At 41.2% G+C, this 13,087-nt stretch overlaps 1 protein-coding gene across 1 annotated transcript in view; it reads left to right on the forward strand.

The window, feature by feature from the left end:
- The window catches only part of VWF (von Willebrand factor), a 239,452-nt gene that overhangs the window by 129,960 nt on the left and 96,405 nt on the right, over positions 1–13,087 (forward strand). The window contains exons 29-30 of the mRNA XM_032780579.2: positions 2,861–2,980; positions 4,256–4,399. Of these exons, the coding sequence (XP_032636470.1) occupies positions 2,861–2,980; positions 4,256–4,399 (264 nt within the window). The remainder of the gene's footprint in view (positions 1–2,860; positions 2,981–4,255; positions 4,400–13,087) is intronic.

A 13,087-nucleotide genomic window follows, 5' to 3' on the forward strand; every position in this document is an offset into this window, starting at 1 on the left:
CCTTGGAAGCCTATTCCAGAGCTTAATTACCCTTATAGTTAGAACTTTTTTCCTAATATCTAACCTAAATCTCCCTTGCTGCAGATTAGGCCCATTGCTTCTTTTCCTACCTTCAGTGGACATGAAGAACAAATTACCACTGTCCTCTTTATAATAGCCCTTTACTATCTGAAGACTGTTAATAGGTCCCTCTTCAGTCTTTTGTTTCTAAATGTGTCTAGTTTTTTTAACCTTTCATCGTAAGTCAAGTTTTCTGAGCCTTTTATCACTTTTGTTGCTCTCCTCTGAACTCTCTCCAACTTGTCCATATTTTTCCTAAAGTGTGATGGTCAGAATTGGACACAGCACTCTAGCTCAGGCCTCACCAATGCAAAATACAGCAGGACAATTAGCTCCTCTGTCTTACATACAGTGCTTCTGTTAATACACCCCAGAATTACATTAGTCTTTTTTGCAACTGCATCACATTGCTCATATTCAATTTGTGATCCACTATAACCCTCAGATCCCTTTCAGCAATACCACCACCTAGCCAGTTGTTCTGCATTTTTAGCTGTGTATTTGACTTTTTTTCCTTCCTAAGTAAAGTGCTTTGTCCTTGTCTTTATTGAATTTCATCTTGTTGAATTCAGACCAATTCTTCAATTTGTCAAGGTCAATTCAGAATTCTAATTTTGTTCTCAAAAGTGCTTGCAACCTCACTTGCTTGGTTTTATCCACAAATTATAGAAGCATACTCTCCACTAATAATGATATACCTATCTCCTAGAACTGATAGGGATCCTGAAGGGTCATCAGTCCAGCCCCCTGCCTTCACTAGCAGGACCAAGTACTGATTTTGCCCTAGATCCCTAAGTGGCCACCTCAAGGATTGAGCTCACAACCCTGGGTTTAGCAGGCCAATGCTCAAACCACTGAGCTATCCGTCCCCCCCACTCTAGTATTCAAGTCATTAATGAAAATATTGAATCATGCCAGACCTAGGATTGACCCCATGGGACTGCACTGGATACGCCCTCCCAATTTGACAATGAACTGTTGTTGAATATGGTCTTTCAACCAGTTGTGCACTCACCTTATAGTAAATTCATCTAGATCATGTTTCCCTAGGTTGCTTATGAGAATGTCACATGGGACTATCAAAAGCCTTACTAAAATCAAGATACATCACATATAATGCTTCTTTCCTATCCAGTCAACCAGAAATCCTGTCAAAGAAGGAAATTAGGTTGGTTTGGCATGATTTGTTCTTGACAGATGCATGCTGGTTATTCCTTTTAACCCTATGGTACTGGAGGTGCTTACAAATTGATTGTTAATAATTTGTTCCAGTATCTTTCTGGGTATCAAAGTTAGGATGACTGGTCTAAAATTCCCCAAGTCCTCTTTGTTCCCCTTTTAAAGATAGGTATTATGTTTGTCCTTCTGTAGTCCTCTGGGATTTCATCTGTTCTTTAGGAGTTCTCAAAGATAAGTGTTAATAGTTCTGAAATTGCTTTATCTAGTTCCTCAAGTACCCTAGCAGGAATGTCATCAGGCTCTGCTGACTTGAATATATCTAACTTATTTAAACATTCTTTAACCTATTCTTATCTTGCATTCCTTCACCCTTGTTGTTAATATTAATTGTGTTGTGAATCTGGTCAACATTAACCTTTTTACTGAAGGTTGAAACAAAATAGGCATTAAACCCTTCAGTCTTCTTGATGTCACCAGTTATTCTCTCTCCTTTCCCGTTAAGTACAGGATCTACATTTTCCTTCATCCTTCTCTTACACCAAATATATTTAAAGAACCTCTTCTGGTTACCTTTTAAGTCCCTTGCTAAGTGTAATTCATTTTGTGCCTTTGCCTTTCTGATTTTTTCCTTTCATGCTTGTGCTGTTCTTTTGTACTCCTCCTTAGTAATTTGTCCATGTTTTGACATTTTATAGGATTCCTTTTTGATTTTCAGGTCATTAAACAACAGCTGATGGACCCAAATTGTTTTCATCTGCCTGCCCATCAGAGGTTAAAATCACTTCCTCCCTCTGCTTCTAGGTTTGATTATTTCACCATAAAACTTTTTGTGAATCAGAGAAATGTAGGGCTGGAAGGGACCTCAAGAGTTCATCTACTTCATCCCCTGCTGAGGCAGGGTTAAATATACCTAGACCATCTCTTATAGGTAACCTGTTGTTAAAAGCCCCCAGTGATAGAGATTACACAGTCTCCCTAGGTAACTTGTTCCACTACTTAACTATCCTTATAGTTAGAAAGTTTTTTTCTAATATTTAACTTAAATCTCTTGTGCTGCAAACTAGACCAATTTCTACTTCTCCTACCCTTAGTAGACATGGAGAGCAATTGATCACTGTCTTCTTTACAACAACCTTTTAAATATTTGAAAACTCTTACCATGTTCTCCCTCAGCCTTTTCTTTTCTAGACAAAACATGCCCAGTTCTTTCAACCCTTCTGCGTAGGTCAGATTTTCTAAACCTCTTATAATTTTTGTTGCTGTCCTCTGGACTGTCTCTAGTTGTCCACATCTCTTCTGAAAGTGTGGTGCTCAAAAATGGACCTGGCATATCAGCTGAGGCCTCATCCCTGCCAAGTAAACCAAAACCTCAAAGTGTTGTTGGGTTCAGAAATGTTCGTGAGATGTACTACTTGGAGACCTGGGGGGCAAAGCTCTCATGTTGAACATACAGCTCAGTTCTGACATAGAGGATGTTACTGCTTGTATCAACAGAACACTGCCCCATTGTTTTCCCAAACTCCACTTATCTACTGTCTTTTTCCTTCCATCTTCCTTTCCTTATTCAGCAGACGTTTGGTATGGCTATCTTATATAAGAAGCCTTTTTATATTCTTTTCAGAATTTTGCAGCAGACCAATGGATATCATGTTTCTTCTGGATGGAAGTTCCAATGTTGGAGCATCAGAATTTGAGGAAATGAAAAGTTTTGTAAAAGCATTTATTGAAAACTATGGCATCAGTAAGTAAACAGCCCTTTAACTCTAACACTTACTTTTTTTTACTCTTACTTTGTTTGTGTAAGGGCCATGACAGTATTGACCCTGATACTTTACACATACACCCCGATTTTTTTTTAAATGTGTTGAAGCTTAAATTTTCATGTGTGAGTGACCCCCTGGTTTTCAGTTGGCTCCCATTCTACTGATGGTGTCCAAGGAGGATGAGGAACATCCTGCTGTCAGCTGAAATTTAAGCTGTTTCTTTTGTCAAGATACAGCAAGTGGTGCACTTGGTTCCAGTACTAGTGGGTCAGAATCATAGCCATTCTGGCTGATAATTAGTGGGAATGTCCTGACTACATTCTTGAGGGAGGGGATAATATCCTGTTCCAAGAGTGCATGTATCATGAACCCACAGGTCTCAAATCTGGGTCCACAGAGTTCCCAGGCAACTGTTGTTGCCTTATTCCCACCCAAGCGGAGAGACCAGGAAACCTGAAGGTACAACAGGGCAGCATTCCTGGGCCCTAAGTGGAGGAGCAGCAGGACCTCTGATTGGTCAGAGTTTCTTATTTAAATCCAAGAAAGGCACAGGAAGTTGTCTGCACAACTGGGCTCTACCTGGATGCTGTATTGGACCTTGCCTTGCCTGACTTCTGAAGCTGGCTTCCTTTCCATGCTTCTGGTTCCTGCTTTCCTGACCTGTTTCTGGTTCCTGCCTTGTTCCTGATCCTTGACCATGGTCTCCAGCTCTCGCTTGAGCCCTTCGCATGGCTCTTAACTCTGATTCCAGCCACTAGATGTGCAGCTTATGTCCCAGTCCTGACAGCATGATTCCCTCCCATGCTTAGGTTCATGGATCTATTGCTTGAAAAGTCTAGTCTTGATGTGAACATCTTGGCTAAATACCACCAGTCTCTTTAATCTACCATGGAATCATGGCACAGGAGAGAATGGGACCCAAACTACAACTCCCATATGGTAATAAACTGTTAGGGAAAAGCAGTTTGAACTGATTCAAACAAAACATTTCAGGTTGTTCAGCAAAACAAAATATTCCTGTGTGGGTCAAAGTGACACGATAAAAAATGACATTTAAATTTTTCTCAATGGAATTTTTTTTTTATCAACACTGAGATTCTTTTTCCCTGTGGAAAACTTCAATTTTCTGGAAACTGCATTTTCCTTCAGAAAATTATTGTGATGAAAAATTCCCAATCAGCTCTACTTTAATATAAATAGTTCAGATGGACTGTCTTTTATTTATATCATTTGTCTTCTGCTTTCCGCTTCAGGCCACACCTCGACTCAAGTGTCGGTTCTCCAGTATGCAAGGGCAAACACCCTGGAAATTTCATGGAACATGCCACAAGAGAGTGAAAATCTTCTAAATAGGGTGAGCTCAATTCAGCAAAGAGAGCAAGGTCCCAACAAACTAGGTAAGTGATTGTGTGGTTGCGGGGGGGGGACAATTTTAAATGTAGATTGATCCTAAACACTATCTTGGACATTAGCGACACAAGATGGGTGAGGTAATATCTGTTATTGGACCAGCTTCTGACCTGAAGAAGAGCTCTGTGTAAGCTCGAAAGTGTGTGACTCTCACCAGTGGAAGTTGGTCCAATAAAAGATATTACCTCACCCAGCTTCTCTTTCTACTATCTTGGGACTGACACAGCTACAACAACACTACATACTATCTTGGACAGATGGTTCCGTGCTAGTGTGGTGCACAAGGAATATATTCTTTCATAATTCATTCAGGTTATATGTTAATTTATGGGCAAGGAGTTTCAGTTTACTCTAAAACGTGTCTGTCTAAGAGTTGCAAAGTTCATAATGTACCACACTTTACACTGGAAAGGAGACGATGACTTTCTGTATTCCTTAGAAGAGTTCTCAGTATTCACGTGTTATGTATCTCTCAGGAAAGTGAAAGAAAATGGTAATTTAGGATTTAGATCATCCGCAATTTGTCAGCTTCTATCACTTCCACAAAACGGTACCTAGAAACATGTCTATGTTAGTCCTAATATTCCTGGGTAACCCAAATTCCCCTATGGTCCTGGGAAAAGTGTGTAAGCTTTCCAGTTATAGGTTCAACAAATGAAAATTATATCACAATATATCAGATCTTTGACCAAATACTCTGAGAATTTCTTTCTTCTGGACTGGAACCACATTCTATCTGGCAGCCATCAAGCATTAGGGTCCTATAAGAGCAGAAAAGTACAGATTTTAGGGTCTTTGGCCTAGTTCATCCTGTAAAGAGTTATTGCTATAGAAAAGTGAGAAATAAAAACCTGACCTCCATAGTTCGCAGGAGGATTGGCTATGATTGCTTTCTCAGCCTGGAGAAATAAAAATACCAGATGGCTGATGAGACTTCTACAAGCTCTTTGTGGGAGAAATTGTTACATTCAGATAGATAAGTTCCATAAAGTCTCCTGTGTAATGTATAGTAAGCTACAAGAGGCTAGCAGGATAAGCAACAAAAACATGGTCCTGTCCTGGGGAGAGGAGATGGACTGGGAGATAGATGCATTACACAGTTGCCAGTGACTTGTTTATTTCTCTTTGGAAGGCACTCAGATACCAGAATGAGGGAGGTGATCTGAGACCCTGAATGGACTAGAAGTCACTCCTCCCAAGCAAGTAAAGTCAGTCACTGTGGTCTTGATCCTGCATTCCAGAACATTTAAAAAGCATCCCTGAGTCAGACTGGTGGAATAGAAGGCTCAGTGCTCTTGGGAAATGCAGGAGCATTCAACTCAGTCTGCCAGTGTTTATGCTTCTGGAAACATTCAGGCTGCCTGAAAGATTTGGACGCCCCAATTTGGGTGTTAAAATCCATTAGGTGGCTTTGAAAATCTCATCCTTCGTTCATCCTGGGCATGCTCCAAAGTTTAATTCATCAACCAGCATTGTCATTCCAATACCAGCATTGCTGCTTCTTATTTGCATAATCTCTCCCATACTCAAAACACGATCCTGTGCAGTCATTATGCTGCCTGTACCATTGTGAATAGTCCCTTTATAGTCAGTGGGGATATTCATGTCAGGAACAGCTGCAGGATTGGTCCTTGTGGTAAAACTTTCTTTGCTTAGGCCCTTGCATAGTTCCATGTAGCTTGTTTGCTGACGCTCAGGGTGTGAGCTACATGCATGATAACTCTTTAGTGTTCCTACAATTTACAAACAGCTAGCTGTATCAAAGCTGCAGAGCTAGGGGACATGTCACAGGTTGACAGGGCCACACTTGCAGAGGTTTCAGCGTATTTGCAGTAAGAGTTCCAATCCCTCATAGAGTGGATGCGGTTTTATTAAAAGGGGGAGCTTTGCTACACGCTGGTATTTACCTTTACAGTAATACCTCCTGTTCTCAGAATGTGGGAGAAAATAGGAGTGTGGGAGTTCATAAGCAGGAGACAGGGATAGAGGTAGGAACTAAAAGTCAGGAGCTGGAAGATGGGAGGAGACAGGCAGGAGCAATGGCAGGAGTCAGGGTTACAGGTAGGAGGAAGGTATGTGTGGGGCTCAATACAGTTCTGTGATGTAATTTTTATTGTTTCAGTGTTTAAGTTTTAAAAAAAGTAGGAAATTGCATCAAAAAAAAGTACATTGCAATAATGTTAAAGTTGCAAAATCAAGGACTCAAAAGTAAGGAAATGCCAGAATTAATGCTGCCTGTGCAAATTTAATTCACTCTCCTTGGGCATATCCGGTATGATAAACTTTAATTACATGATCACATACTTGTTTTTGCACAGGACCTCTGCCTCATTCAGTACACAGGATTGACCTGCTCTGGGGGTGAATCAGGGCTGTGTAATAAAGAAAGATGTTGTCTGTAGCAGCTCTGCATCATTTGTTGCAGAAGCTGAAAGATGTGCAATGAATGAGGCAGGGGACTGCAAGAAGAGAAAGGACAGTCTCATGATGCAGGCAGTGGAATGCTACCCTGGAGAACTGGATTTTATCCCCGGCCTTTACTATGGGGTTTCTACATGGTGCTGGGCAAGTCACTTAAAACCAAACTTTTCAAAGATGATCACTAATTGTGAGTTCCTCATTTTCTGCGAGCCTGACTTCAGACCTTGGGATCTGCATTTCAGGAGTGTTGGGCACTGTCAGCTGCAATGGGAGCTGTGCTTTGAATGTATAAAGTGCTGTCTAATGCCAAGTATTCTGAAAACTCAGGTCCTAGGCATCTCAGATCGAGCACCCCAAATTAATGGATATGTTTGACGTTAATCTCTCCGTATCTCAGCTCCTGTTTGTAGAATCGGGATACTAATGCCTCCTTTCCTCACAATGGTGTTGTGAAGATAAATTAATATTTGTGAAGCACTCAAATATTACAATGGTGAACACCATAAAAATGCCTATGAGGAAATTACCAATTCTGTGTCCAGAGCAGGGTTTGAACAGTGTATAGTAAATGAGACCTCAGGCTACACATTTAACAATCAGGAGAAAACAAAAAATTGAATTGCTGGTCACCAAGTGAGCACCATCCATCCTGTGCACTGAATGAGGCAAGGATCCTGTGGAGAAAAATAGTACATGATCATGTAATTAAAGACTGTATCAAAATGCATACACACAAGGGGCCACATTAGGCTGCACAGGCAGCCTTAATTCTGGTATTCCTATCATTTGTTACCTGACTTTGCAACCTTAATAATGTTCTTTTAATGGAGTTTTCTTTTGTGTCTGTAATATTCTTATTTCATAGTTGTCAAGGACACCAATAGTGCTTAATTTGTGCCAGGACTGATCCCCGACATCTCTAGGCTTGGCAGTTCATAGCCCCGGCACCTCTGAGCTTGCTGCATCAATGATGAATGTAAAAACATTGCTTGAGCCCCAGCACGTCTTTCATTACAGATTAAGCACTGGACACTAACATAGTTAATGCACAGCATTGAATATGCTCCATCATAATTAAGGTTGCATACAGTTTTCTGTATAAGCCCTCTGGTTCCTCATAAGGTACAACTTCAAATTCACTTGTTCTAACAGACTACCAGGCCTGGATAAGATTCATTGCCTCTTTGGATTCTTAAATATTTAACAGTGACTTGTTCATAGACAGTCTAGTAGGCTCATATTAAGACTCAGAGCTGTCAGCTCAAATTTTTCACTTTTATACCACTTAGGTACATTGGTGGCCGACTTGAATCTAGAACAGGGGTAGGCAACCTATGGCATACGTGCAGAAGGTGGCACTTGAGCTGATTTTCAGTGGCACTCACATTGCCCGGGTCCTGGCCACCGGTCCGGGGGACTCTGCATTTTAATTTAATTTTTAAAAAAACTTCTTAAATATTTTGAAAACCTTATTTACTTTACATACAACAATAGTTTAATTATATATTATAGACTTATAGAAAGAGACCTTCTAAAAAAGGTAAAATGTATTACTGGCATGGGAAACCTTAAATTAGAGTTAATAAATGAAGACTCGGCACACTACTTCTGAAAGGTTGCCGACTCCTGATCTAGAACAAGAGATTCTGATCCTTTGACATGTTCTGCAATCACATTTTTAACCCATGACTGCCTTGCTCAGAAATTCCTACAATAATAGAGGCTGGGGTCCACATCAAACCCTCCTTATGAAGACACAGTTACTTTGTTCAGGGAACTGGTGTGAAGCTATCTCAGTAAAAGGACTCTTTTGATGGTATCAGTGCTTCTACATTGGTGCTTTTACTGGCGCAGCTATGTCAGTAAGGGACAAGAATTATTTAAATTTAGATGAAAGGTAATAAATGATCTCGCCAAGTGGTTGGGCTATTTAATCTAAGAGCTTGTCTAAACACAAACATTGTACATTTTGAACTCAGATCTGTTTTTAAATCGTTTCAGTTGTATGAACAGTTGGACAAAAGGCCATATATAGTTTAGTAGTTAAGGCACTTGCCTTTGACTTTGGAGAGCTGGATTCAGTTTCCTGCTCCACCAGAGACTTCCTGAGTGTGGCCTAGAGCAAATCTCTTACTCTCTCTGTGCCTTGGGTTTCCATTTGAATAACAGCACTTAGCTTTCAGGGGTGTTGTGAGGAGAAACTTGTTTAAAGTTTTGAGGTGTGCAGATACTATGATGATAGGATCTATCTTACAGTTGGCTGATATTAACTTAGCTTCAATTGGTAGTGGCTTATCTACACGTGAGTTATTTCAAAATAGCTAGGAGATTGGAAGTGGATTAAGCTAAACAAGAGAGGGGCACTCTTAGGTTGTCTCTATGCTACGGTGGCACATCCATGGCACTGCAGTTGTGCTGCCAGAGTGTAAGTGCTTGCTATGTTGACAGAAGGATTTTTTCGGTCAATTTAGTTAATCCACCTCTCCCAGAGGTGGTAGCTAGGCTGATGGAAGGATCCTTCCACTGACCTAGCTGTGTCTACACCCGGGGTTGGGATGACCTAATTATGCTAGTCAGGGCACAAAAGTTTACAGTCTTGAGCAGCATGATTACCTTGATCTAAGTTTTAGTTGTAGACCAGGCCTTCTTCTGCAATAAGTATGTCCTGGCATGGAGTTATTCTGGAATAGATGTTACATTTTAAATTCACAACCTCTGTTATTCTGGAATAACTTTCCTGTATAAACAAGCCCTAAATTAAGATTTAAACACATTAAGATTCAAGGGGTCAGAAATAACTCCACACATAGGCAAACTAGATCAGGCCACTGGCTTCTGATTAAGTGGCTGTTCTTTACCCTTATTGGATACTTAGGAGCCATTTCTTTTGACTCCTTTCCCAGGCTGTTTTCAATAGGCATGAGTAATTAAGACCTCTGAAGAACTTTACCTCCTTGGTTAAAACCATTGTGGAGGTGTTAGTGAAACTATTGAGCCCACTTAAGATCACGTTTCATAAGATTTATGCAGGAACCTCCACCTAGTTGGATTCTCCTGTCTCTCAAAACCCTATAATACCCCAATGGATTTTACATCTTATCCCTCACTTCAGAGAAAATTAAAGAAGAGGATCTTTAAGCAATTTTTGCTTTCCTAATGTTTCCCCATGACACCATTAATGTATTGGAATGTTTTTTCCCTTGGTTGACTTCTTCCAGGTTGAATCTCATTTTATTATATCCTGCCCGTATTTCTAAAGTTTCCAAGTCATGTTGTACACTTTCTCTTCATTCACTGGGCATGTTCCTAACTGCTTCCAATCTCATATCTGTGATTCTAATTAACATGTTGCATTCCTCGCCCCTTCCCAGTTCATGAATGAAAGTATTCAATAAGACAAGCTCTAGCGTGGATTCCTGTGGATTCCCATTCAAAAATTCCCACCCAACTCAGCACATTGCCTTTTATCATTGTTTTATAGTGCTCGTTTAATCAGCTTTCAATTCTTGCAATATGCTTGTATACAAGCCAATATAAACCACTCCTTCAAAGTAAGAGTTTGTCCATCACTGTATCAAATGATTTACTAAAAATTAATCCAGCCATTTTGGCTTCACTCTACAGTCTTGTTCAGGGAGTGCTGAGATAGATGGTAGGTCATGGGAAAATTTATGGAGAACCTTTCTTGAGGGTCATGGGTTAGAAAGAAGCAACTAAAATCATATGCAATAAGCACCGTGATGCTATCCCTTTCTTTCCATGACCTAGGCACTACATCTATTTGGAGACTAATTTTTAATTCTTATATTGTATCTGAATTTCTTGTTCTGTACAACTTCAGAAAATCATATGAAGATTTCCACATGGGTTCTCTGAAAGAAGGAGGTGTAGCATCACTTGGAAGTACTGGCCAAGTTTTTCAAAAAAATACATGCCTAAAGTTAGAAGCCCAGGCCCTTATTTTAGGTTCCTAAACTAAAATATGTCTCTGGCTGATGTAAGTGCCCCATCAGAGCAACACAGTGAAACCACCTCCCTGAATGGCATAAGGCCATGATTGACTTATTGAGGTTGTTGCAGTGCAAGTAAAGGACACTTCCTGACCTGTGTCGACCGTAACAGTCCTCCAGCAGCTGTTCCACAATGTCCTCTTCACTGCAACAGTGACCCAGAGTAGTCACAATTTTATACTCCTCTCCCCATGGGTCACAGAGACCAGAAGCCAGCCCCACTTTAAACCTCCCCATGTGTTTTTTTTAAATGGCTTTTCATGATGGCCCACCTTGGTGAACACACCTGGCAGCTCATCCTTGTTGCATGCATCTGCCCAACTGACCATTTTGGTTCCACACACTAGATGCATTCCTGCCTGGAGTAAACTGATCAGATTGCGTGGGGGGTCCAGGCAAAGGGGTACAACAGGGATCAGCAGCAGAGCTGCAAGAAAGCAAAGGAACTTCACCAGGGATTCCGTGAGACCAGGGAGGTCAAGACTAGATCTGATGCTGTGTCACAGACTTGATGCTTCTACAAGGAACTGCATGCCATACTTGGCAGAGACCCTGCCAGAACCCCACAGACCACTGTGGATACCTTGGAGGAGCCTAAGACATTGACCACAACTGTGAACAGTGAGGGGAAGGAGGATGTGCAGAGGAGGAGACAAAACAGGGGATTCCAGCAATGCCATGAGCCAGGATCTTTTTGAAACCCTGCCACAGTGTAGCCAGTCCCACAGGCAAACACAAATGAGCCTGATGAAGGGGAAGGGACCTTGGGTAAGTGTGTGCATGCCTTTTTTCTTACATTGCTCACATTTAAAGATGGCATTTGGCCCATCCCGAAGCTAAAGAGACAGAAATATCAACTTTTTACTGTTTTACTCATACAAGGAGAGACAGAGGTACAACAAACAGGCATCACCTTTTAATTCCTCTGTTGGGTTAGGCATGTGGAACGGTTTGTTCATGTACTTAGCCATGTCCCTTTTAATCTGCTGAGAGATCTCGATGATGCTTTCATGGAGACACTGCAATACTCTCCCACAGGTTTCTAGGGATGGCAGCTTTATTTCTTTCTCTGCAGTAGAAAACTTTCCCCACGATTCTGCAATGACTTCAGTGAACAGGCTAGCGGCGCACAGGCTCAGGCGATTTCAGGATGCCAGTAGCAGCTGTGTTCTCTGTACCTTTGTAACCCTCGGGAGTGAGATCAGCTAAGATCACCACTGCCTGTGGAAAATAGTGCCAATATTCAGTGCCATTGCCCTATAAATGTACCCGTGGAATAGAGACTGAAATTCAATAGCCTCATGCAAGAGAAAATCTTTCCCTCACTTGCCCCTGGTGGGCCATACTCAACATGGTTGGGGCTGGAGAGTAGGGTGGTGCAGAAGTGCTTCAAAGCTGAAGTGTCAATAAACATTTCTTATTACAAGTGTTTATGAGAATAATGGAAGGAATTTTTGAAACTTGTCTTTCACATTCCATGGTGACAGTAAATCCAGTGGTATATCTATTGGTTTTTGTCAGCAGCTCCTCCTCCTGCCATCTGGAGGGATGCTCCCTCCATGCCCACAGAACATCCAGCCCACAGAACACCCAGCAGGACAAAGAGAGGGAGATACATCTGGACATAATGAGACTTCTCAGGCAGCTAACTCAAATGCTGCAGACCCTGGTTGACCTACAGGTCCAAGAATCCCAGTCACTGGTGAACTTCATTGTTGCTGTTCCCTGCACCCTCCAACATACCACATGGTCTCACAAGCCATATCCTTACCTGTGTCACTCCATGCCAGGGACTGCAAGGAAAAGCACAGCTTCACATGCACTGACCTGTGATAACTGTGGCTGGTGTATACAGAGCCACAGTGGACTATAATTTGTACACTCAAATGCACATAACTGTTTACATTCTTTCTAATTTTAAATTTTCACCCTGTTAATTTGTTAAGTTTGTATAACATTGCCTGCGGGTATTTGTACAATGATTTTCTGCCCTGTTTTTTTCCTCTCAAAATTCTATTTTGGAGAATCAAATTATCTTTTTTAGGTCACAACAGAAGCTGCAGAATGCATAGGGTAGTCAAAGCAAACAGTCCTTGTAAATACACACCAAGCCCCACAGAAAATACCCAGTCGTATTTATAAATGTACAGGAAGCACTGCACACTTCTTATCAACATCCAAAGTTCCAGACCCAGACAACGCTCTAGCTCCTTTAAAACCTCCTGCAACCACCTAGCTCCATGT

This window comes from Chelonoidis abingdonii, chromosome 1 (assembly GCF_003597395.2).
Source record: "Chelonoidis abingdonii isolate Lonesome George chromosome 1, CheloAbing_2.0, whole genome shotgun sequence".
NCBI lineage: Eukaryota > Metazoa > Chordata > Testudines > Testudinidae > Chelonoidis > Chelonoidis abingdonii.